The 27,225-nt window shown below is 35.8% G+C and overlaps 1 protein-coding gene across 4 annotated transcripts in view; it reads right to left on the bottom strand.

Annotated features, from left to right (window-relative positions):
• The window catches only part of CENPC (centromere protein C), an 81,004-nt gene that overhangs the window by 44,035 nt on the left and 9,744 nt on the right, over positions 1-27,225 (bottom strand). For 3 of the 4 annotated variants that reach the window (XM_042984427.1, XM_042984426.1, XM_042984428.1), the window contains exons 1-7: positions 26,832-26,917; positions 22,084-22,189; positions 16,626-16,911; positions 15,483-15,698; positions 11,996-12,609; positions 6,412-6,603; positions 180-471 (exon numbers count right to left, since the gene is read on the bottom strand). In XM_042984427.1, coding sequence (XP_042840361.1) covers positions 180-471; positions 6,412-6,603; positions 11,996-12,609; positions 15,483-15,698; positions 16,626-16,911; positions 22,084-22,189; positions 26,832-26,867 — 1,742 coding nt within the window. In that variant the 5' untranslated portion in view covers positions 26,868-26,917. Of the gene's footprint in view, positions 1-179; positions 472-6,411; positions 6,604-11,995; positions 12,610-15,482; positions 15,699-16,625; positions 16,912-22,083; positions 22,190-26,831; positions 26,924-27,225 lie in introns of those variants that run through there. The other variant, XM_042984429.1, reaches the window with a different exon arrangement.

Here is a 27,225-nt window from a genome sequence, read left to right as displayed (position 1 = left end):
AAGAGTACTATGTTGCCCTAGGGCATCACCAGCTAATGGCTGAGCATGAATTTACAACCATGTCTGTCAGACTGCAGAGCCCTTTATGCTAATACTGTTTCTCCACAAATGATTAAATGACACAAACTATTAAATGCTAAACAGCAAAAATAACTATATTGTATACATAATAGACATACCCAGAATGATCATGATTTTTCTTCTTAACCAGGTCTTCCTCATCACTTTTCAATGACTCATTCTGGGAAGAACCAGAAATTTTATCATGGTCAATAATTCTTCTAGAATCTTTAGCAGTTAAAAACTCCTGTGTTCTTGAGCTGACTGAAGTAGTTCTCTTCTGCCCTTTAAATGGAATAGTTTTGTCCCCAATATTCTTAGATGACTGGTTTGGTTTTTCAACAGGTGTTTGTCTACTGTTGTGACACACTGACAATTCATTTCTTCTTGAAGAATTGCTATAAACAAGACCTGAAGGATTCAATGATAACCTAAAGTTAGCATAATGTTTATCCAAATTATCTGGTTCACTGAAATACCAACATTATATATATTTTCATGTAAACACATACACACATACACCAATCTCGTAGGCTATATTTATTTTCAAATTAAATTCATAAACTATGCAGCTTTTCAATTTTTAGACATAGGTACCAAATTTATCACAAGCTTCCAAAACCACCCTGTCTCTGCCCACTACTCTTGTGGCCATCCTTAAGATCCTGGTATTTCCCACGGTTCCAGCTTCAGCTTCTCACTCTTATGTACCTACTTTGAGGCGCCCTTGTACTCTTAACTGTAATTACTACGTAGATGCTGGTATCATAATATTCACCTATCACTCTCCTTTAAATCTGCCCCTCTGGTTTTAGTTCCTTTCTTAACAAAAAGCACAACTATTTGCTCAAATACCTACATCAGAAATTTCAGTCAGCCAAGACTCCTGTCTCTATCTGCAATCAGTCCCCTTATCCTGTCATTTCTACATTCTTAATACCACTCAAATCCACTTCTCTCAAGCTCTCCTGCCTGTCATTAGCAGGGACTGGCATCTTATCTGGATTATCAAAGGAGCCTCTTAATTAGTTTCCCTTTCTCTAGCCTTGCCGTTCTTCAATCCATTCTTCACACTGTTTCAAGAATCATCTTAGGAAAACACAAGCTGGGTCATTACAACCTTGCTAAAGTCTTTTAGTGATAATCTGTAACTTAAGGATTACGTCCAAATATTTTCAATAATTTATTTCTACATGTAGAGTACTTATTTCATTAATCAAAATTCTATCCTCCAAATAAACAAACTGACAAAAAAAAAAAAAAAAAAAAAAAAGCAGCCAGCAATACTGAACTATTTGCATTTCTCCAAAGCACTGGTTCTTAAAGGGTTGGTCCCAGACCAGCAGGATCAGCATCACTTAAGAGTCTGTTTGAAATGCAAATTCTCAGGCCTCACTTCAGACCCACTAAATCAGAAACTCAGAGTAGGGCCCAATACTCTGTATTTTAACAAGTCTTCCATATAACTCTGCTAAAATAATCTTTAAAAGGTCACACTCTCAGCTCCAGATCTCTGCACATGCTACTCTGCTTGAAACATTCCATCCATCCTCCTCACCCCACCCAGTTACTTAACTAATTCCTAATTCATTCTTCAGGAAGCTGTCCCAAATTCCCATGCTTAAATTAGGTAGCTCTCTCTCTCAACCCTCTGATAACATTTATCATCCATCTATTTATTTACTTATCTTTCTCTTCCAGCAGACTGGCAATTCCTTGAGACCAAGTTTGCTCTTTTACCTATCTCTACATTTCCAATGCCTAACATCAGGGTCAGGACAGTGGTGAAGCAATTTTTTTCCCCAGTCCTACTGAGATATAATTGACATTAACATTGTATAAGTTCAGGGTGCGCAATGTGATAGTTTTATATATGTATACACTGCAAAATAAATACCAACAAGTAGATCTTAAAAGTTATCATAAAGTTTTTTTTTCTCATCATGAAATTAAAAAATTGAAGAAGGTTCTCACTCTCAGAGTCATGCAAGTACACACACAATCTAGAGACCAAACGCCTCCTCGAATTTCTCATTGTATATTACTCACTTGACTCACTCTAGTACTGGTTCTACCTTACACCATTCCTGCCTCACAGTGGGCACTCAATAAATTTGTCTCAACATACACGAAAAAGCAGTACGGCCACACATCCACTATCGGCAGCTTGGTTGCTTGATAGGGAAATAAGCAATGGATCAAGAGTCAGGAAACCTGGGTTCTATTTTTTTCCAGTTCTAGCACACAGGTCTATGACCTTAGGTGCAAGTCATATTGCTTTATTGAGCTTCAGACTTTCTTTTCCTACCAGATGAAGGACTGTTTGAACTATGAGATCTACAAGTATTCCTCTTTTTTTTTTTTAATTTTTTTTTAATGTTTATTTATTTTTGAGACAGAGAGAAACAGAGCATGAATGAGGGAGGGTCAGAGAGAGAGGGAGGCACAGAATTTGAAGCAGGCTCCAGTCTCCGAGCTGTCAGCACAGAGCCCGACGCGGGGCTCGAACCCACGGACTGTGAGATCATGACCTGAGCCGAAGTCGGCCGGTTAACTGACTGAGCCACCCAGACGCCCCTAAGTATTCCTCTTTTTTGTGGCTCCCTACTCAATCAGAAATTCAACACCTGTTTCAAAGCTGCTACACAAGTCTTTTTTGATAAGTTTCAGAGTTCTAAAACACTTATACAAGCTTTGTAAGATTTTCATTTTCTCATGTATTTACACACTCATCTGCCATAGTACAGTTTCAGGCACTTGGGGCAGAAAGGTGAGTTCCTCAAAGTAGTATCAGGAGGAGATAACATTTTATATACTAACTACATGTCACTAAATCCTTATAATGAGGTAGATGTGTTTGTAATCATGTTACAGAGTAAGAAACTGAACAAAATAACTTAGCCAAAGTAGAGAAATAATCATTTAAACTGAGATCTAAATCCAAAATCCAAGGAAGGCTGCAACAGAATATTTCTTTCTGCTATAATCAAGGATCCCGATGACTCAAAAATTCATAGCAACAAGGCCCCAGATGGAGTGCCACATTTGTCTAGTCTCTCACTTGTTGATCTCAATACCAGAGTCAACAGTATCCATTAAATGTTACCTTATCATCTACCATCTTTTCATGATCACCTCCCTTACAAAAAATCAAAAATGTTTCCAAAACAATAAATGTTTCACCCTGTACAGAAAAGAGATAGCACTGCAGACCTAAGAATGTTATCCTTAGAAAGACCTGCTTGCAAAGTTAGCTCTTGCCTAGCCTAGCATGTGGGAACTTCAATTTTGGGAGGGTTCCCATCATTTCCTAACTGACAAATGTAGTTTAGTGTGCCTAAACTGCTTGTGCAAAAAATACAGTTTATGTCAAATACTTGCTTTCCTTCAGGGAGTCGAATTTTAGTACTTGCTAGGCAGAGTGCCTAGGTGACTACCTCCAGTAAAGATCTTGAGCATTAATCCCTAATGAGCTTCCCTAGTAGACAACATTTTATACATCTGTCGCAAATATTCATTGCTGGAGGAACTATGTGCCTCTGGTAAGAATCCATTGGGAGAGGGCTGCTTCAGACTTTGCCCATGTACTTTTTTTCTGATTTTCCTTTGTATCCTTCTGATGTTAACTATCACTTCTCTCACTTCACTTTCACCTGATGTTCTTGCTTACTATTTTCATGGAGGAAAAACAATAGAAAAGTAGATCTTTATCTTTCCACCCTCAATTCTACCAAACTACTTCCATCTGTATACTAGATCACAGTCCTGTCCTTGCCTACTCAAGGACTGTGATCTAGATTTATTCTCTACCTTTCTATGAGGTCATTTTATTTTTTTTAATTTTTTTATTTTTTGTATTCAGGAGTCATTTTAAAGTTTTTATTTATATTCCAGTTAGTTAACATTTCAGGTATACAACACTTCCATACTGTTCATCAGGACAGGTGCACTCCTTAATTCCCATCATCTATTTCACCCATCCCCCCACTCACCTCCCTTCTGGTAACCATCAGTTTGTTTCCTATAATTAAGAGTCTGTTTCTTGGTTTGCACCCCCCTCTTTCCCTTTGTTCATTTGTTTTGTTTCTTAAATTTCACATATAAGTGAAATCATACGGTATTTATCTTTCTCTGACTGACTTATTTTGCTTAGCGTAATACTCTCTAGCTCCATCCATGTCGTTGCAAATGGCAGGATTTCATTTTTTTATGGCTCTGTAATATTGCTTGTGTGTGTGTGTGTGTGTGTGTGTGTGTGTGTGTGTGTGTGTGAATCTTCTTTAACCATTCATCAGTTGATGGACACTTGGGCCGTTTCCATAATTTGGCTATTGTAGATAATGTTGCTATAAACACTGGGGTGCATGTACCCTTTGAGTTAGTATTTCTATATTCTTTGGGTGAATACCTAGTAGTGCAATTGCTATATTATATCTATTTTTAACTTTTTGAGAAACCTCCATGCTATTTTCCACAGTGGCCGCACTGGTTTGCATTCCCATCAACAGTGAAGAGGGTTCTCCTTTTCTACATTCTATGGGGTTATTTTAAATAAGCAGATAAACATGTGTAATATCTTATAATTAAAAAAACAAAAAAACAAAAAACCTTCTCTTAACCCCATATCTGCTATGCTCCTTTATCTTACTGTCTCTCCTTCTTCCCTTCCAACTCTCTCTTGAAACCACTCCAATCAGGCTTTTGATCCAATCATTCCACAGAAACCATTTTTATCAAAGTGACCAACAGCCTCCATGTGGCCCAAAATTATACTGTCAATTCTTAAACCTCAACTACTTCAGACCATTAGCAGTATTTTAGAAAGTTCATCACTCAATCCTTAATTAAAATGCTTTCATCACTTTGCTTCCATAACCCTAAGTTCTCTTCATTTTCCTTTAATCTTACTAACTGCGCATGTTTAGTTTCTTTTGATGGATCTTCCCACTCCTTCCCAACTCCTAACACTGGTGTCTCCCAACTTAATCCTTGGCTTATTTTTCTTTGCCAGGTTCAGTCTATCATTAGGAGATTTCAAGCAGTCCTAAAGTTTTAAATTCACCTATATATTGATAAGTCCCCAATTATTTATGTCCTCCCAGATCCTTCCCCCTAACTTTAAACTCATTAACCAGGCTATCTCTACGATGTATCTATCACAACCTCAAATCTTGATATCCTTCGCAAATCTGCTTCTCTCATGTTTTCCTCATCTCACTAAACAGTAGAGTTCCATTATTCTATTTGTTCAGGCAAAAAAAAAAAACAAAACTGAGTCATGCTAGACTCCTGGTTCTCTCTTACTCTACTCCATTAATAATGAATCCAACCACTTTTCATCTCTTCTGTCCAACAATATCTTAACTAGTGTTCATGTTTCCATTTTTGCCGAGCCCTAGCTTCCTCTCTACAGAAGTAAGGGTAATTCTTTTACAAGATGACTCAATCAGGGGACCTGGGTGGCTCAGTCAGTTAAGCATCTGACTCTTGATTTCAGCTCAGGTCATGATCTCACAGTTCGTGAGTCTGAGCAGCAAGGTGCATGGTCAGTGCAGAGCCTGCTTCGGAATCTCTCTCTCCCTCTCTCTCTCTCTGCCCCTCCCCTGCTCGTTCTCTCACTCTCTCAAAAAAATAAATGAACTTAAAAATTACAAAAAAAAAAAAAAAAAAAAAAAAAGGATGACTCAATCAAGTCACTTAAATTTTAATTTATTGCTTAAAATCTTCCAGGAGTTTCCCAATACACTTTTTCTAAACTCTCTATCACAGCCTGCCTCTCTGACTTCACCTCTCCTGGCTTACTCTTTTTTAGCCATACTGGCCTTCTTGAATTCTTCAAAGATGTCAAGTAAGCTCCATCAGAACCTTTACAAATACTGTTCCCTTGGTCTGAAATGTTCCACACCAAGTTATATGTATGGCTCCCCTCTTCATATTTGTGATATGTGCTCTGAAAGATCAAAATGGACTCTTACTGCTTCTGTTCTATCTTTTCATCCACCCCTACTTCTGTCAACTACTTCCCATTTCTATCCTTTATCTGCTTAATTTTTCTTTATTACCTATCACTGCATGAATTATACATCTATATTGCTGGTCTTCCTCCACTAGAATGTAAGTCCCATGAAACAGGGGTCTGTTTTCTAGATATATCCCTATATCTAGAATACAGTATAGAATAGAGTCCAAATGAAGATTTGCATACTTAACTGATTTAATATTTCTATTAACGATCCAATTTAACTTTGTTCTCATAAGATTTTTCTGTGGAAAATGGTTGTATAAAACAAAGTCTCTCATAGAATGACTTTGTGGAGCTCTCAATGAACATAATTTAAATAAAATACTTACTCTGCTCTGACTTTACCACCCACCAATTAGATGGACGCCTCGAAATTCTACGACTTCTTGTAATAGTTGAAGTCACCTCATCAGGTACGAGTTTGTTCTTCTTGGACCCACTGGAAAATTGCTTCTTTTTATATTCTTTAGCTTTTTTCTGATTCTCTGCATAAGGAACACTGGTGCTATTTTTCTTGCTTCCTAAATTAAAGGAAACCATTAAAACAATTTACAATCTATTGAACCAAAGAGTTTTCAGAAAATCACAATAGGTAAAAAAACAAAACAAAACAAAACAAAACAAAACACCTCAATTATAGGAATATCTTAAATTTATCCAGTGAGCTTCTTTTCACCTCCTTTTTTTTTTTTTTTTAAGTCAAATGTTCTCAATAAGATCTGTCAGTTAAATGAAACTTTTCACACTGCTTGATGACTAACATATACTTGAAATATGAATTCAGGATGAAGCCAATGTTACAGTAGGCAATGAAACTGGCAAAAGTGCTACCCAGCATTAACTACTCTAGATACAATCTAAGTTTTTGATACACCAAGTATGGTTCATAGATCAGTTGTATCAGCATCACCTGGGAGAGACTTTAGAAATACAGAACCTTGGGTCCCACCTCGCACCTATTAAATCAGCTTATGAATCAGTACGCTAACAAAATCCTCAGGGAATTCAAATGCATATGTAAGTTTGAAAAGCACTATTCTACCTGTTTTAGTCATTCTCCCAGTTAAACTGGATTGAGTGGAGAGAAGAGAAAACGAGCCAAATTATGTCAAGATTCCTTACAATGGTTATCACTCTCCAATTCCAGTTTGAGAATAAGTTACAGGATTTGGCAATGTTCTGAATTTGAGATAAAGAGAATGATTTATGCTTATAAAAGGAGTAAAAGAAAAATAGTAGCCTTAATAATGTGAACCAGGCACAAAAAAGTTGATGAAAAGGAAAGAATATACCTTACCAATACTGTGTTTAATATTAGAATCAACCAATACTTGCCAAGTAATGAGAATGGGAGATACTGGAAGGGTCACCACAGACAGTAAAAACTCGACAATAAAGGAGGTATTTTGGGGAGTGGATATAGAAAATAATAAAAGGGTCAGTTTTACAAAACACTAAAGCAAAAATAGAGAACTTTCAACATGGTTGCCACTAGGGACACTGGGTGACTCAGTCAGTACTCTTGATTTCAGCCCAGGTCAAGTTCCAGGCTGGGGGAGGAACCTGCTTAAGATTTCCACCCTCCCCCCCTTCCAGATTTGCATTCCTAAGCTTTCAAAACAAAACAAAAACAAAAACAAACATAGTTACCACTAATAAGTGGTTTAAGGAATTAGCTGTAAAATGGCAAGAATCCTCAGCAGTGAGCATCACTTTCAGGCCTACTATGTGTCCACCCTCATTTTTCATTCTCTAACTCCTTTTCTTCTATGTTTCCCTTTTTCACTTTCCCTTATATTTATCAAAAGTATTCTCAGGAACTGTTCTAATAAATGAGAGGTGCTCATGATTTCAGAGATAACTGCCCATGTTCATGAATCGACTTAAAAAAAAAATCAGTGTGAACAATGGAAAAAGGGAAAAGAATCTGAGGAGGAAAATGCTATCACCGAAGACTCATTCAGACAGTGATACAGAAAAAGAATATCATACAAAGTCAAAAACAAACCGATTATTTCAGAAACTAATTTCAATTCAGGGAAGATTAGAAACTGAATGACAAACAATTTAGAAAACTAATAAACAAGAATACATAAAGAAGATATAATTGATATGTGAACAGACAGTAAAGTGAAGATAGTTGACTTAGAACTGAGGAAATATATGTCCTAAGTAGGGCAATGGCCAGAAAAAGAGGTGACTCACAAGCGATAAATTTCCACTACTGTAGAAAATTTTGCATATTTACACATAAAGAAGTATCGTTCTGAAGGTGGGACACGTTTTAATGAACAGCAAAATTATTCATCCAAAATAGAGTAATATTTCTGTCATTGATTAAAAATGTATGCCAATGACCCATAGAGATAACTGCTAAGGCTAAGATCTGAGGGATATTTTAGGAATAGGACAGATACAGTTCCTGTTCTCATGGAGCTTTCAGTCTAAATGCCAGAAGGAAAGATGGAAATCCAGCAACTAATTACATGTGTGATAAAATACAAAGGACGCTAATGGAGCATACACAGGAACATACCAGGGTGGCAAGTAATAAGTGGTATTTTAACTGAACACAAAACTTGGAAAGCTTGGAAAAATTAGGAAAATTTTTCTAAAGGGCCCACAGTTGAGACAGAAGTTTGTTCACAGAACTGAAAGAAATTCATTATAAAGCAACCCAGGAGATGAATCTGGAGAGTATTAAGAAGCCAGAGGGTTTGTGCATAAACTGCTACAATAATCTAAGAAATAAATGACTCTAACTTGGCTAAAAAGAATAGCAAGAGGCATGGAGAGAAGTAACAGATATGAAAGCTACTTAGGGAGAAGTCAAAAGACTTAATTAACTTTATACGGGTTGCTAAGTAAAGAAAAGACAAGTTAAAGATGATTCGAGTTTCCTTTCTGAGCTATTAGATTTATTATGGTCCCATTTATGAAGACAGGAAAACAAAAGAAGGAGAAGTTTGGAAGAATTTAGTTTCCAACACATTCAGTTTAAGAAGCCTGAGAGACATCAAAACTGGAAAAGTCCACTGCCTCAAAATAAATCATCAGTTTAGGCATTACAAATCTGTCAAGTGCCTTTTTGTTGTTGTTTTTTTTTAATGCTTATTTCTTTTTGAGAGAGAGAGACAGAGTTCGAGGAGCAGGGAAGGGGCAGAGAGAGATGGAGACAGAATCCAAAGCAGGCTCCAGACTCTGAGCTGTCAGCAGAGAGCCTGATGAGGAGCTTGAACTCACGAGCCACGAGATCATGACCTGAGCCGAAGTCTGACGCTTAACCAACTTAGCCACCCAGGCGCCCCTGTCAAGTGCCTTTTGAATTTAAAAAAAAAAAAAAAAATCTTCAGAGTAAAAATATCTTTGGACTTAAATTATCTTCATATTATTAGTCTTTGAAAACTGATATGGTTGGCAGAATAATGGCCTCCCAAAGATGTACTCACCCAACCCACAAATCTGTGAAAATATTACCTTACATGGCAAGAGACTTTGAGGAAATGATTAAGGTTATAAACCTTAAAACAGGGAGATTATCCTGAATTATCTAGGCTGGCCCAATCTATTTACATGTGTTCTTAGAAGTAGTGGTCAGAAAGATGGGACAATGGAAGACACAAAAAAAATTGGAAATGCGAGAAGGCTGGTATTGCTGGCTTTGAGGATGAAAGAAGGGAGCTATGATTCAAGGAATAGAAGCAACTTCAAGAGGCTGGAAAAGATAAGGATACAGATTCTCTCCTAGAATTATCAGAAACAAAAGACACCTTGTCAACACATTGATTTTAGTCCAGTGAGATCAATTTCAGATTTCCAACCCAAAGAACTATAATAAATGTATGTTGTTTTAAGTCACTAAGTATGGGGTAATTTGTTATGACAGTGATAGAAAATTAATTGGTAATTAATCAGACATTATATTCACTAACCAATCTAGATAAGGAAGAATTTAATATAACTGAAAATTAGCGTGAAGAATTTTGCATTCAATAAATGTTTAACACTCATAATTAGAGTCTCCTTCAAGTATACTTTCTTGATACAATGTTTCTTCCTAAGAACTTATGGATAAATAAAAATTTTGTACCTTCAAATTTTATGAATTCATATTCTACTTAAGGGACTAATAAGAAAAAAAGATTCTTATAATATAATCTCGGTTTAGTCAGAGATTCTTTATATTTTCTTCAAATAGCCAGCTGCTGAGAAAGTAAAGGAAGAACAAAAAAAAAAAAAAAAAAAGGAAGGGACGAAGCGGGTGGGGGGGGGAGGGAGGAAGAAGGAAGGAAGGAAGGAAGGGAAGGAAAGAAGGAAGGAAGGAAAAATAATTCCAACAAAAATCACCTGGGACATGTCAGGCATTTACAAAAGAGGTCCACAAAATAGAGAAGGTAGCTTTTTTTCCCCTTTATTTTAAGCAGAATTTTTCAAGTACACAAAGGTACACATGGACAAAACTATTATTTCAGGTAATATAAAGTCTATGATATAGATTACACAAAAAGAAAGCTAAAATAATTAGGTAATTATTAAAGTGGAATTTCTTTTCACAACAACTAGCTTAAATACTGTGCTTTAATATACTTTCTCCCAGGGGTGCCTGGGAGTTAGTTGAGCTTCCAACTTCAGCTCAGGTCATGATCTCATAATTTGTAAGTTCAAGCCCCACATCAGGCTCTATGCTGACAGCTCAGAGCCTGGAGCCTACTTCAGATTCTGTGTCTCCCTCTCTCCCTGTCCCTCCCCTGCTCACGCTCTCTCTAAGTAAACATTAAAAAAAAAAAATTAATATACTTTCTCCCTTCTGTATCAGCAATACAGTATAGTCATCTAGAATCTCTAAGTACATAAAAAATTCTGTTGAATAGAATTTTCTGGTTAATAGTTTTTCCAATTGAGCATCAAAAGCATTTTTACTTCAAAACTTCTTAATAGTGTTGAAAAAATATGGGCTCTACGATGGGACAGATCCTGAGCCAGCATATTTTAACCATGAGTATTTTCTAATTTATGGGATTGTCAAGAAGGATTAAATTATGTTATGTACACCTAAAGTGTCTAATACATTTGTTAAGTGCTTTCCATTCCATTAACTAAAGAAATTCTATAAGAATGACGATCTTTTCTATTACTTAAAAAGTGGTACAAAGAAAATAGATAGATCTAGAAGACACTGCCATCATTACACCTCAATCACTATAAAATGGGTAGCCATGTAACGAGAGTAACCACACTTCAGATTGAGAGAATCCCAGTTTATGCTTCCTGTCCTGACATTCCTCTCATTCTCAAGTGTCCCAGTTTGGATGATAAATAATATAGTGATCCAAGATAAAAAGACCTATTGAGCTATTAGTTAGATAACTGTTCTGTGTGATTCCATTATTGTCCTGTGAATGTACAGGCATACCTGTTGGTCTACAGATACTACTGGATTGATTTTTTTTAATGGCAATAATTGTCTTACTAATCTTTGTAATTTCAGTGTCTAATGCAGTGTCTGGCAATTGAGTGAATGTTAGATAAATGAGTATAGATGAATACTAAAATGATATAAAAGAGTATAATGTTTTATCCTATAAGAAATACTCCCATACTACCCTGGGTTTTTTTCCCCAGTTTATATTTTAATAAACCTCTAAGAATACATGATGCTGTCTTATTCATATTCTGGTAACCACCTGATTTACGGGCCTTTCCCCTTCACTTCTTCCTTTACATGTGCACCATCTTAGAAGCTACACAAAACTCAAGTGACTCAGAATTGAATTATATGTAAAACAGACATTCTAGAAAAGAGCCTACAGATTTAGGTTTACTTTGCCTACTTTCCAAAGCTAAATAGAAATAGTATAAAAACATAAAGCAGTAGAATAATGTTCATAGTTATACTTAATATAAAACACTTACCTACGGGCAGCACCTGTTTTTTGGAAACGGCAACATTTATCGTATCTTCACACTCTTCCATATTTCTGTCTGAATTTCTTTGTAACTTATCTTGGGTGATATGTGACATATTTGTATTTTTATCTTTAGATTGTTCTGTATCAACCTGTTCTTCAAGTACATTGGCCTTAAATTTTCTTCTCTGTTTTTGTCTTATAGTCCTTCTGTTTCCAGATGATTTCTCTGCATTCTCATAATACAGTTCATAGTTTGTAGATCTACAATGATTTTCCATTTCATTTGACAAAGCACAACCCTTATTCACTCCTTTTTGTTCAGAAGGCTGAGATCTCCCTACTGGGTGAGCTTTGCCAGAACGTTTGTCACTTGTCAAATCTGCAGTTGATACACTGTGATGTTTTTCTTTTGACTTTTTACTTTGAAGGAGTGCAGTGTTCTCTGCAGGGGTTACTGTGCATTGTTTCAGAGGCCCCGCCCTTCTGGGTATAGTAATCCAAGATGTACTGGCAAAACTTCTTTCTGATTCATCAATTATAAATTCATCCTCTAACAACTTTAGATCATTTGAAGGAGATGAATGAGGTGGAGCAGTTGCTATATGCCTAACAACAGGACTAAAACAGAATGTTACAATAAATAATAACTCAAAAAAGAAAGTTTTTACCTTTGCTTTCTGGAAGAAAGTAAAATAATCTGTGTAGGAATAAAATCTATGTATCTTTTAAAGAACAGTTCACATCTCAATTTTCCCTTACCCTTGAAAATCCCTCTCCTTTTACATTTCTATAATACCATTATACTCATTTATAATACTAATGAGATCAAAGAAAATTTAGAGCTTCAAGAGAGCCTAGACATCAACTAATTTAATGTTTCATTATATATATATATCAAAAAGTTGAAACCCAGAAATGTGTTAAATATAGCTCAGATACACTGACTGACAGTCCCAAATGCATGCTGTTATTATATATAATGTTATACTAATCATATGTTTGTATAGATGTATACAGATCTCTTAGGGCCCAGATTTCTTCACATCCAAAACAAGATTATTTCCTTCAAATCTAATACTCTAAGAAAACACTAGTAAATTTTACATTAAATTATATTATGTAAAAATTCACTCCAAGTTTGAATAATTCACACATTTTCAAATTTAACATTGTAATCATGGTACAGAAATAAATGTAATGTATCTAGAAAGGTAAACAATTGGGATTAAACAGCATCTTTTCCAATTAGTTGAGAAAGCTTTCTGGAGAATGAAGGAATTATTCAAAGGAATAGTAATCTGATGGTACTCTTTTGCATTTCCTTCCTTTTTAAAGCAACAGCCTCAAGCAAACCAGGTACTGAAGTGAGACATGCATAAATAAAAACTTAGGGTAAACATCCAAACTCCAAAGCTAGCACATGCATTCCTGTTTCTGCCTTTTTCACTTGAGTAAGGATGCTTAACCATTCTTACACATAAAAGAAGCAAAGCTAGAATGGAAGAATTAGATTACTATGTTTTTTCTGTCTTTTCATTAATAAGATATACAAAAAGATTATGAAGTGAAAATGCCTTCTCTATTTCTCTAATCTCAAATCTGTGATAAATCTAATAACGTAAATCTTCTAAATATATATACTAAGAAACATACTATCTTCTAATAGGTAGAGCTTTAGCAAGTTTATGTAACTAGAAAATTTTAGAAATCTAATGAAAAACAAAGTCAATATAAATAGAAGACCACAATGAATGAAACAGAAATAGAAATATTAGTTTTCAACATTTAAAGAAATAGGCAATCTGGGGGCCTATTGGGTGGCTCAATTGGGTAGGCCAGTCTGGGTGGCTCAGTTGGTTAAGCATCCGACTTCGGTTCAGGTCATGATCTCGCAGTCCATGAATTTGAGCCCCGCATCGGGCTCTGTGCTGACAGCTCAAAGCCTGGAGCCTGTTTCAGATTCTGTGGTCTCCCTTTCTCTCTGACCCTCCCCCGTTCATGCTTTCTCTCTGTCTCAAAAATAAATAAACGTTAAAAAGAAATAGCCAATCTGTTATAGATTTGATTTGTTTTATTGTATATAACTCATAATATCTATTCATTTTTCATAATATACAGAAGTAATGCTAAGAACTTAAAAATTAAGATTTCCCAAACCAGCCAGTAAGAATTCTCTATATCTGCTCCTCTATTCCACTTCAAGGGACTTCCATAATATCAAGATCATTCAAACTGAAGATATGCTTAGGCACAACATTGATACCTGCTCAGACTGAATATTTGTATACTTCCAAATTCATAAACTGAAACCTAATCCCCACTGGGATGGTATTTGGGGGTGGGGCCTTTATGACAACAGAACACTTATGAATGGAAGTAATACCCTCATAAAAGAAGCAAGCCTCAGAGAGCCCCCTTGTCACCTTCTGCCATATAAGGTAACAGTAAGAAGACAGCCATCCATGAAGTAAGAAGCAGATGTCACCAGGAGAGGAAAAGGAGACTGGCACATGACCAGGGAAAATGGTAGGCCAATACAGGGACAAATGCAAATGTGCATGACCAAGCTGGCAAAAAGAGTTAACTAGGGAGAGTAAAGGCCGTAAACACCAGCTAGTAAATCTGAAGTTTATATAAGCCAGTAGTTCTCAACCCTAGCTGCCATTAATTCTAGTTAACTCTACTGTGCAGCCACAGTTAAGAATCACTGAATCACAGTTAAGAATCAGTTAAAAACCTCTGAAGGTTTTTAAATAGGCAAGAACAGATTAAAATTTATTTTAGGACTATACATTTATTAACACAAGCAGAAGAAAAGGAAAAAAGACTTAAAACCTGTAATAGTGAAATACACCATGACATAATTCTATTTCTAAATACTGTCTTCATTCTGTGATATCATACAAACTAGAAAGTGCTAATATGGGGCACCTGGGTTGCTCAGTTGGTTAAACATCCGACTGTTGATCCAGACTCAGATCATGATCTCACAGTTCATGGGATGGAGCCCCACACTGGGCTCTGCACTGACAGAGTGGAGCCTGTTGAGGATTCCCACCCTCTCTCTCAAAATAAATTAATAAATAAATAAACTCAAAGAAAAGAGAAAAGAAAAGAAAAGAAAAGAAAAGAAAAGAAAAGAGAAAAGGAAAGAAAAGAAAAGGAAAGAAAAGAAAAGGAAAGAAAAGAAAAGAAAAGAAAAGAAAAGAAAAGAAAAGAAAAGAAAAGAAAAAAGAGCGAGCTAATGGGCAAAAGAAATGAAAGCTGAATAAACTTATTTTCTTTCACAGTTAACTTAGTATTTATTAAATGATGGTTTTGGAGGTCATTTGCTGGTAAGAAACTACATATTCCTTATAGGTTGGGCACAATTTCAATTAAAATTTGTGCCAATTAAGATTAACTTCTAGTTAAATAGCACTAAGAATCCATGACACTGTTCACAGAATATAAAACCAAACATCTCAAAGGACAGTTTCTTAATAACTCACCTGGATTCACTTTTTCTTTTTACAGTTTCTAAAAACAGTGCTGAAAAACTCTTTTTAGTTTGTGGTTGAACTTCATATTCTGAATCTTGTACTCTTTTCTGAGATGTTCTTGACGATTTCCTCTCTTGCGGTTCTTCTGATACTTTATCCTCTGTTTCTGATAATTCATTTGGTATTTCTACTTTCTTCGAAACATTTTTATCTTCAAAATTTAACCTAAAAGGTAAAAGGACGGCAAGGTGAAGACTGTCAAAATTTGTTCAATTAGGAGTTTTCCTGAATTACCTTTCAGTTAAGAATACAGACCGCTTACAAAATTTTCTACTAGACGTTTATTTAAAATCTGTAAGTGCTGATTTATAACGTCTTAAAATATACAAGGCAAGTGCCCAGGAAAATTAAATGCCTTATTAGTCCATGGGAAAAAGTAAGAGAACAGGCCAAGAAAATCGATAGCTTAGAGCACTAGTTCTCAAACAGTAAAATTTTGAATCATCTGAAGAGTTTAAAATGTAGATTCTTATTCATCAGGACTAGAGAGGGTTTGAAATTCTGCATTTTTAACAAGTTTCCAGATAATGCATTGCTCTAGATACTGAGCCGTAGACCACATTTTGAATAGCAAAATCTTAGAATGTACTTAACTTCTTGGCTCCAAGAATAACACAAGACACCAGACAGATATTAGTTACACTCACTGCAAAGGTCCCAACAGCAAAGGACTTTGAATGATCTACTTTTCTTCTTAAAGGCCAAAATGTAAACCCCAAGAAATAGACATGGGTTTACCACAACTTATCCTCAAAATACTTATCCTTTGTTACCCTAGAAATGACCTGAGACACACCTATCCTTGTAATTACAAATAACATAGAGAAAATACTCTTAGGAGTTATAGAAAATTTATCATTAGAAGAAAATAATTTTTTTCCACAGAAAAGTTTACCCACAAACTTCTCTGAAATATACTGTAAGCTTTCCTATTATTAAATATAAACTGAAATATATGCTCTTCTCCTAATATGTTAATATTCCTCAATACTTGCTATAAAATACATAAAAGACCAAATTACTTACTCTTTAATATAAAAGGTAAAAATTTTTTAAACAAGATGACTATTACTTAAGTAAATAAAAATTCACCTTTTTCTGGTTTTAAGAGAAATCTCTGTACTTGAAGACAATGTATTTTCTGACTTTTCAGAAGTGTAGGTCTTTCTGTTTTGGGCAATAGATGAGACAGCACTTTGAGATACACATGTTTTTGCATCCAAAAGAACGAAAGGTGAACCAACAGATAAGTAAAATTCTTCATCAACTCCACCGTGATGACCTTTTAGTTTTTCACTTGACATTTTTCTTGAGTCAGGTGTATTTTTAGAAACAACATCAGTTGCCAAAATTTGCTGATGAACTTCATGGTCCTGAACTAGAAGAAAATTATATAAAGATATCAAAAAATAATAATATTAGAGCCAAATGTGCTTTTTAAAATTCAGCAAGTTAGAAATGGGTTTTCAAAAGACTTGCAGTTCATTAAGTTTATAATCAAAGATCTATGATCAAAATATGCAAGTGCTTTAAAAGTTCTAATTTATGAAATTAATGAATGTGAAGATGTATTCAATCCATGCTCTGAAGTTCTGAAATGACAAAAATTCTCAACAGAAATTCACAATTCTATGGAAAGTCAATTTACTCAAGATTTGAATAAATCTATACACAGCTAAAATAATAAAGTAATCTTAGAGAATTATGACATTTGATCTTTAGGTCAGTAAATTTAGTGGGGATGCCTGGGTGGCTCAGTTGGTTAAACGTCTGACTCTTGATTTTGGCTCAGGTCATGATCTCACGGTTTGTGGGATACAGCCCTGCATCAGCCTCTGGGCAGACATCGTGGAGCCTGCTTGGGATTCTCTCTCTCTCACTCTCTCTCTGCCCCTCCCCCACTTGCTCATGCTCTCTCTCTCTCTCAAAATAAATAAATAAACTTTAAAAAAATAAGTCAGTAAACTAGGGCAGCTAAATGACCATATTTGTACATATACATACACATATAGAGACATAACAGATATGTATAGAGATACATAAAAAATTATATGTACATATATAAAGATATACATAAAATATATTCTTTATACATAATATTTGTATACATATACATACATATATACACATACCTTTATATATTTATACACACACTCTATTCTCTTAGCCGTATGCCTCCAAATGTCAAAAAAAAGTAGAACTGCTGGGTAGTATTCATATTGATTTATATCCTTAACAAGCAAATATTAAAAATTTTAAATACAATCAAAAAAGGGCTTTTGGAAGATTTATGGAACAAGACAGCATACTCAGCTTTCCCTGCTTTTCCCTCTAAATTCCCTGGTAATTACCCATGAAACAATAAGAGAACTCTGAAAGCTGGAAGGGAAAAGGAGTATTTGCTAGGAACCTCAAGCCTTAAGCCACCAAAGACAATATGATGAATCCCTTGGGTTTTCTTTTAATCTCCCGTGTACCCCCAGACTGGGTTCTAGAGATTCCTGCGATCCAGAACCACCAGTAGGCATAGGAGAAAAAATAGCCTAGGTTCTCTGGCCAATAGACTTGCAGAAAGGAAACACAACAAAGACCTAACGGGGAACCCCAACACCCATTCCACAACTTGGGCCACTAACTACTCCATTCTGCAGTGGCAGTGTCAGAGCAGCAAAGACTCAGGCCCCACTCCATAAGTTCTATAGGACAGCAGTAGCAGAGGAGCAAAGTACTGGACTAACCCTGTGCCTGGACCAACCTAGTCTCCAGTTAACAATCAAGAATAGCAGGCTATATGATTCACAAAGAGCTGCAGAATACTAAAGCCTTTACCTTCCCAACCACTGCTTCCCAGACCAAGGTGACATTCTGAACCACAGTTAGTACACCCCAGGCCTTGCTTCACAACAAGGGCACCAATGGACAGTCTAAACTACGGCAGGAAAAACATAAAAGAATCCTACACCCCCATCCTGTCCTCCACCTGTCTCAAATTTAAGGAGATCCAATCCCAACAGCTTCTGACCCCAGCCCCGACGTGAGTGAATGAGGACATGGGGTACCAAGGAAAGCACCTTCCATTCACTTGACACAGCACCAGCAAGAACTGACCTGGAATCTCAGCAGCATCAGAAAATCAAACAGACCAAAACACCACTGCTTAGGACTCTAACACTTAATTGTCACTAGAAATAAAACCCCCAAAAGTAGGCAAGAACCTACACAATAAACCAAAACAAGGCAACTGTGTGCTATATAAGAAATGATTTAAATACAATCAAGAGTCTATTAAAATAATAACCAAAATGTCAAGAATATAATCAAAATGACTCATTATACAAAACCCAGAAAACATAACCTGAATAAGAAAAATATCATCAGTGGACACATATGGACAAGATGAATCAAATGCTGGAACTATTTAATAAGAATTTTAAAGCATCCATCATAAAAATGTCTTAACAATTAGTTATAAATTCTCCTGAACAAAAGACCAAAACTCTCAAAGAAATGAGTTACAAAAAAAAAAACAGTTTTTTTAGATTTTAGCTATTCTTATAGGTATGTAGTGGTATCTAATTATTATTTTAATTTAAAATTCCCTAGTGAGGGGCGCCTGGGTGGCTCAGTCGGTTAAGTGGCCGACTTCGGCTCAGGTCATGATCTCGCCGTCCGTGAGTTCGAGCCCCGCATCGGGCTCTGTGCTGACAGCTCAGAGCCTGGAGCCTGTTTCAGATTCTGTGTCTCCCTCTCTCTGACCCTCCCCCGTTCATGCTCTGTCTTTCTCTGTCTCAAAAATAAATAAACGTTAAAAAAAATTTAAAAAAATAAATAAATAAATAAAAAATAAAATTCCCTAGTGACAATGATGAACAAGTCAAAATCACAATGAGATACTACTTCACACCATTAGTATGGCTATTAGTACAAAACACACACACGCACAGAAAATAACATGTGTTGGTGAAGATGTAGAGAAATCAGAACCCTTATGCACTGCTGGTAGGAATGTAAAATGATACGGCCACTACAGAAAAGTTTAGTGGCTCCTCAAAAAATTAAAAATATTATTGCTGTATGACTCAATAATTCCTTTGTTGGGTATGTATCCAAAAGAACTGAAAGCAGATACTACAAGAGATATTTGTACACTTACATTCACAGCAGCATTATTCAAAACAGACAAGAAGTGGAAACCACCCAAATGTCCATCAATGGATAAATGAATAAAACAAAATGTGGTAATGTATAGATCTAGATGGTATAATGCTAAGTGAAACAAACCAGTCAGAGAAAGACAAATACCATATGATTTCACTCATATGTGAAATTTAAGAAACAAATGAAATGGGGTGGGGGAGGAAAAACCAAGAAACAGACTTTTTTTTATGTTTATTTATTTATTTTAGAGACAGTGTGTGTGTGAAGGAGGGGCAGAGAGAGACAGGGAGACAGAGAATCCAAGCAGGCTCCACACTGTCAGCACAGAACCCCACACAAGGCCCAAACTCAAGAATCGTGAGATTGTGACCTGAGCCAAAGTTGGAGGCGTAACCAACTGAGACACCCAGGCGCCCCAGCAGACTCTTAACCATAAACAACAAAGCAATGGTTTCCAGAAGGGAGGTGGTGGGTGGGGGAATGGGTGAAAGAGGTGATGGGGGTTAAGGAGTGCACTTGCGGGGTGCGTGGGTGGCTCAGTCAGTTAAGCATCCGACTTTGGCTCAGGTCATGATCTCGCAGTCTGTGAGTTCGAGCCCTGCGTCAGGCTCTGTGCTGACAGCTCAGAGCCTGGAGCCTGCTTCCGATTCTGTGTCTTGCTCTCTGTTTGCCCCTCCCCTGCTCATGCTCTGTCTCTCTCGGTCTTAAAAATAAATAAAACAATAAAAAAAAAAATTAAAAAAAAAAAAAAGGAGTGCACTTGTGATGAGCACCTGGTGTTGTATGGAAGTATTGAATCACTATATTGTACGCCTGAAACTAGTATTACACTGTATGCTAATTGGAATTTAAATAAAAACTTAAGATGAAAGCTAGGATACTACATATACCACAACAAGAAAAGCCATAAAAATCACACATTTGACAATTAAAATAAAAAATCGTACTCATCAGGGCACCTGGGTGGCTCAGTCAGTTAAGTGTGGGCCTTCAGCTCAGGTCACAATCTCATGGTTCATGAGTTTGAGCCCTGCATCAGGCTCTGAGCTGACAGCACAAAGCCTGCTTCAAATCCTCTGTCCCTTTCCCTGCTCACATGCTCTCTCTCTCTCTCAAAAATAAACATTCTCCAAAAATCATACTCATCATATGGTTAAAGATACTATAAACAAAATATACAACTGTCGAGGGACCATTTGGAAAAATATCTGCCACACAAATTACAGATAAACAGAGAGACTCAATTCAAAGACCTCTCATAAACAAGAAAAAACTAATAGGCAAAGGATATGAATAGACAACTCAGATAAAAGGAAATTCAAATAGCCAGTAAATATATAAAAACAGTGCTCAAATTCAGTGGTGATGACAGACATAGACACTAAGTGACAATGAGATCACGTAATACTATCTAAATGGCAAAAAGAATAAAACAGTAAATGATCAGGTAAAAGGTACTTGCCTATACTGTAAAAGAAAACTGGTGTAAAAGAAAATCGTAAAGCCTCTTCTGAAAGCATGCATGCACATGCACTCACACATGCAAGCACACACACACACATTTACATAGGTTTTCATTCCAAAGTTACCTCAGCAGGATGATGGCAGTAACAATCAGTAGCACTTTTTTAATCTTTGAGGCTTACCTCAAAAGAAGGACTCTTCTAATTTGAAAAGCATTAATAAAGTAAACTTTTAAAAAAGTTGCAGCACATACAAATAATTAAGAAAAATGAACAAAAGGAGAATAGAGACAAAGAACACTGACCATGTATGTACAAATATTGAATCATGTTGGGTACCTGAAGCTAATATGTTATATGTCAATTATAACTCCCTTTTAATAAAAAAAAAAAAAAAAAAAAAAGGATGCTCAAAAGCCGATGGAAAGGTCCATGTGAGAAGGAATTAAGGCTTCCTGCCCACGAGTGAGTCATCTTAGAAACATACCCATAGCCCCTGTCAAGCCTTTTGATGACTGCAACCATGGCCAACATCTTGACTGCCACCTAATGAGAGATTTCAACCTACAATCATCTAACTAAGCTGCTTCTCAATTTTGACCCACAGAAACTGTGTGAGATAATATTAATTGTTCAGGAAAAAAAAAAAAAAAGACAAATCTATTTGAAAATTCTTAAAGCTATAGTCCCTGTAATAATTCTTAATGTCTCTTACCAGATCATAGTAATCAATGTTCCTATCACTAAAATAAAGAAATAAGTAATCAAAAAAAGTTTATCATTCATGTTTAAAAAAACAAAAACAAAAACACTGACCATTCTGCCTGGGCTAATCCATGACCCCGTCACTCAAGCCAATACAGGTAACACCTTCAGCATTTCCTTTTAAATATGTCTAAGCAAATAACACCCATGGGAATGCCACCAACCTGATCTGTTGACAACTTCCCTTGGTTCTACAGTGAACTGCCTAGAGGCTTCTTTCTTCCTTGAAGAAACTGGAACTGACTTTGGATGTGATTTCTGGCACTGAGCCTAAAAGATATACAACATTAGATCTACTCCATTGTATTAGCAATTGAATACATTTGTTTTTAAATTGGAAAAAAAAAAGTTTGGAAAATAATAAAACAGCTGGTAGAGTTATATACTTGAATAACTACTTTAGAAAACAATTTGGCATTATCTAATAAAGTTGAAATTTCATAAATCCTAACATAGAAACAATGCTGCTCTGAACAGCAAAAACCTATCTTGACAGTAAACTAGATAAATTATGATATAGACCTATAATATAATATCACACATTCAATAGTGAAATTCATAAATTACAGAATCAGGAATAAATAATTGTTAACAAAAAAAAAACACAAAAAAACAAGCCACAGAAGTAGGTTATAATCCCATTTACACAAAGTTCAAAGTAGAGGCATGTTAAACTATATACACACACACACACACACACACATATTTACATATACATACACACATATATATGTATATACACATATGCATATATACGTATATATATACACACACATGCATATATATATATATATATATATATATATATATATATATATAACTATATTTTAGAGATTCACTCACTAGAGGAGTTAACATAGGACACCTGATCATTTAAAGAACTTGCTTACAAGGCTGGCCCTTGACTGGCAGCTGGGAATTTGGCTTTCCGAATATTTCCTCTATTACCAGCTGATTAGGTTGTGCCTACCATGCCAGCCTGCCTAGACTGTATAAAAATGTGATTTATAATGAACACCTGTTTTTTTCCTTCAGGAAGTATAGGATGTTGGTTGGCAGAGGGTACCTAATATAATCAGCCCCCAATAAAAACGGGTTAAGCCTCAGAAGGCTTCCCTGGGCAGAAAGACTATATGCACTTCACTGCTAGAAAGAACAAGTGCACTTTCTGCAGACCCAGTGGGAAGCATAAAAGTCTGACTATAAAATAAAGGATGGGAATGATGAACATAAAATTCAAGATAGTGGTTACCTTTGTGCAGGGAGGAGAGGGAGAAGAACAGGATTAGAAAGGGAAACACTGATGCTGCAAAAGTATTGATTGATACGTCTTACACTAAGGATAAGTACATAAGTGTTCATTTATATTATTTTTAATACCTTATATACATATAGTCTTTTGTACATTTGAAATATATCAAGTCATAAATTTTAAAAATATAGAAAAGGGAAATCTCATTCATACACTGCATGTAGGAAACAAAACTTGTAAACATTTTGCAGAAAAAATAGACAATATTTAACAATTTCATTTGAAATATGCATGTCCTAGAGAAATTCGATTTACAACATGTGCACAAGGAGGCATGAACAAAGGTGTACACTGCTGTAATAATGAATACATGGAAACAACCTAAAACTCTACCAATAGGGGGATATATAAGTAAAGAAGGTCCTGCACTGTTCAGTGAATACATTATAGAACTCAATTACATAAAGAAAGACAAGCAAGCTCTCACTAGTCTCTGTTCCTCTTGAAACCTCATTAGGATTTTTTAAACTGTATAAACCCAGGGCACCTGGGTGGCTCAGTCAGTTAAGGGTCTAACTCTTGGTTTCAGCTCAGGTCATGATCTCACGCATGACTCATATGAGTTTGAGCTCCGCATTGGGCTTTGCACTGACAACATGGAGCTTGCTTAGGATTCTGTCTCCCTCTCTCTGCTCCTCCCCTACTCGCTCACTCTCTCTCTCTCTCAAAAATAAACATTTAAAAAATATATATATTTCTTTAAGAAAATAAAAAATAAATAAAATGTATAAATCCAGAAGTATGTAGAGAAAAGAAAAGGGAGTAGATGGGAGATGTCAACAAACTTTGTTTAAGCTAGAAAGCAAATCAGCAGCAACTAATCAGTCCAGAAAGTGGAGAAAGTGCAGAAGGAAACACATTTATGTTTAACCCATAAGATCATTTATTAGAGATGCAAGGCCACTCTAAGAGAGGCTCCAAGTTGGGCCTACGAACAGTGAAGTTGTTAAAAGTATGTATACGAAGTAGTCAAGAGTTGCAGAGCCTCTCCTCTCCCAACTCTGGCATAGTAGATGTTTACTCTTGAGTTTCAGAATCAGAGAGACTATAGACTCAGACACAGATGAAGGTAACAGTAATATAGTAAAAATAGAGATTTTAGGCAGAAGCATTCAAATTGTGCCTTCCCTCTGCTACACGTGGTTGAGAACATTTGTCATTGGAATCAAGCTCCCAAGCAGAAGAGATTTGTTAGAAAAACCTACCAAACCAAGTTAAAAAAAAAAAAAACAAAATAAAACCTATAGATATTAACACCTGGACATCCACAATGACATGGCTCAGATCATACCACAGTAAAATCTACCAAGGTACAAATTTTATTGTACAACAAGAATTTGCAATCACCATTTTAGTTTCCACTCTTAAATATAAGGAGACCACTAAGATTCACTGGATATCTGACAAAAGGCTCTAAAATAAAAGGAAACAACGAAGGTAAGCAAAAAGGTACTTGCAGGAAACAGAAACTACAAACAAGAAATCTTAATAACAAGGGTTAGAGGAACCTGAAAAAAGCTGTGCTTCCCCATGGTAGACACTCTGTATGGACCAGCTTAAAACCCTCAGCTTTTACCCCAAATTAGTTAATACTCTCAGGGAAAAAAATGACTAATAATCATCAACTCATCTTCTCAAGATTCTTCTCTCTTTGGAATTTTACCTAGACTTTGTTCTTTCCACAGCTCCCATGTCTCTAAAAATATGATGTTTGCATTTCATTCTTTTTAACTAGTTGCTGCAACAGGAATGTGGCCTATTGCAATTTGTCACATCCTACCTACAAATGAAACCTCTAGCATAACCCTGAGACCAAAGCCCTACAAGAATGTTTTGAGAAAAGAAAAAGACAATACTGTTCATGAACATAGATGCAAATGCCTCAAATACTAGCAAACCAAATCAAAAAAGGTTAATACATATGACCAAGTCAAGTTTATCCCAGAAAACTTAAAAAGTTGATTTAACTTTCAAAAATCAGTATAATTTACCACATTAAAGAAGGTCTCTCAATTCTGAAAGAAATGGATCTGTCTACATTCCTTGGAACCAAAAGGCTATATATAGTTCACCACAGAACAAGGGTTTGAACTGTGCAGGTCCACTTACTCACATTTGTTTGCAATAAATATAGCATAATAACAAAAATGTATTTTCTCTTCCTTATAAATTTCTTAACATTTTCTTTTCTCTAGCTTACTTTATTATAAGAATACAGTATATAATACACATAACATACAAAATACATGTTAACCAATTGTTTACATTATCAGTAAGGCTTCTGGTCAACAGTAGGCTATTAGTAATTAAATATTTGGGAGTCAAAAGTTTTAAGTGGATTTTCAACTAACAAGTGGGTCAGCAACCCTAACCTCTGCATTGTTCAAGGGTCAACTGTATAATTAGATGTTTATACAAATTTCTAGTAAAGCTATTTCTAGCACCACATAATTTTTCTCTCCAATTAGTATTGTGCTTTTGAATAACTTGTCTTTATTCATTAGCTTCACAAACTCTATTTGAAAGTTGGCTATTTTGTAGAGTTAAGTCAACCTATCCTCTTAAGATATGATCTATAAAAGATTGATTCCCAGGGCACCCAGGTGGTTCAGTCAGTTGAGCATGTGACTTTAGCTCAGGTCATGATCTTGTGGTTCATGAGTTTGAGCCCCACACTGAGCTCACTGCTGTTAGTACACAGCCCTCTTTGGATCCTCTGCCCCTCTTTCTCTGACCCTCCCCAGTTCACACTCTCTCTTTCAAAAATAAATAAACATTAAAAAAAAAAAAAGAAAAAAAAGACTGGTTCCCTTATACAGCAATAGATTAACCTCAATATTCAGAAAACAACCAAATTTTCAAATCTGGATTAGGAACTTAAGTCATTGCCTACTTTCCTAAAAACCTAATTTAATTATTATTTTAGGAAAGGTGAAAATAATTTTGTTAAAATTTGGTATTTCTTTTTTTTTTTCCCCAAGGGGTTTTTTGTTTTTTTTTTTTTTAACATTTATTTATTTTTGAGACAGAGAGAGACAAAGCATGAACGGGGGAGGGTAAGAGAGAGGGAGACACAGAATCTGAAACAGGCTCCAGGCTCTGAGCTGTCAGCACAGAGCCTGACGCAGGGCTCGAACTCATGGACCGTGAGATCATGACCTGAGCCGAAGTCGGCCGCCTAACCGACTGAGCCACCCAGGCGCCCCTGTTTTTGTTTTTTTTTATTCATTCTGAGAGAGAGGGAGCACAGAGAGAGAGGGAGAGAGAGAGAATCCCAAGCAGGCTCCACACCAATGAGCCCTATGCGGGGCTCAAACCCACAAACCATGAGATCATGACCTGAGCCGAAATCAAGAGTTAGATGCTCAACTGAGCCACCCAGACACCCCAAAATTTTATAATTCTAAACCCATACCTCCAATTTCAAACACAGGAAATGTCAAGTCAGAATTTTCACAAACCACCTCCAAATTATAGAAAGTCAATGGGAATATAGGATTCCCTTCTAAGAATAAGACTTACAAACAACTAAAATAGATGTAACTATATTGTGTAATGCTTCACTTATTAAAGCTGTATCAGCTCTCCTTTTTGACTTACCTCTTTGCTTGATGACTGAATACAAATGTCTTCCATTTTAGGTGTTGAATAAAGCACTGATTTTGTAGAATTTGTGCTAAAATCATAAAGACCTTAAAAAAAGCAAAAAAAAAAAAAAAAAAGTTTAAATGACATATGGTATAAAATCTTTGAGTTATAATTAAAAGAAGCCCTACATGAAATGTGAAGACGTTTGCTGACTCTTTAAACACAATTAGTTTAAATTACATACAAACATCGCTTCAATATTCAAATGTGCCTAGAAGACATCAGGAACTGAAAAAGACAAACAAGATTCCTGAAGAAATAATGAACCAGCTCTTCTTTCAGAGCTTATATAGAAGAAATATTTTTCCACTCTCTGTGTTTGTTTCTTTGGTTGGCCTATTCTCTC

Source organism: Panthera tigris, chromosome B1 (genome assembly GCF_018350195.1).
Source record: "Panthera tigris isolate Pti1 chromosome B1, P.tigris_Pti1_mat1.1, whole genome shotgun sequence".
Classification (NCBI taxonomy): domain Eukaryota; kingdom Metazoa; phylum Chordata; class Mammalia; order Carnivora; family Felidae; genus Panthera; species Panthera tigris.
This window is presented reverse-complemented; position numbering and strand designations above follow the sequence as displayed.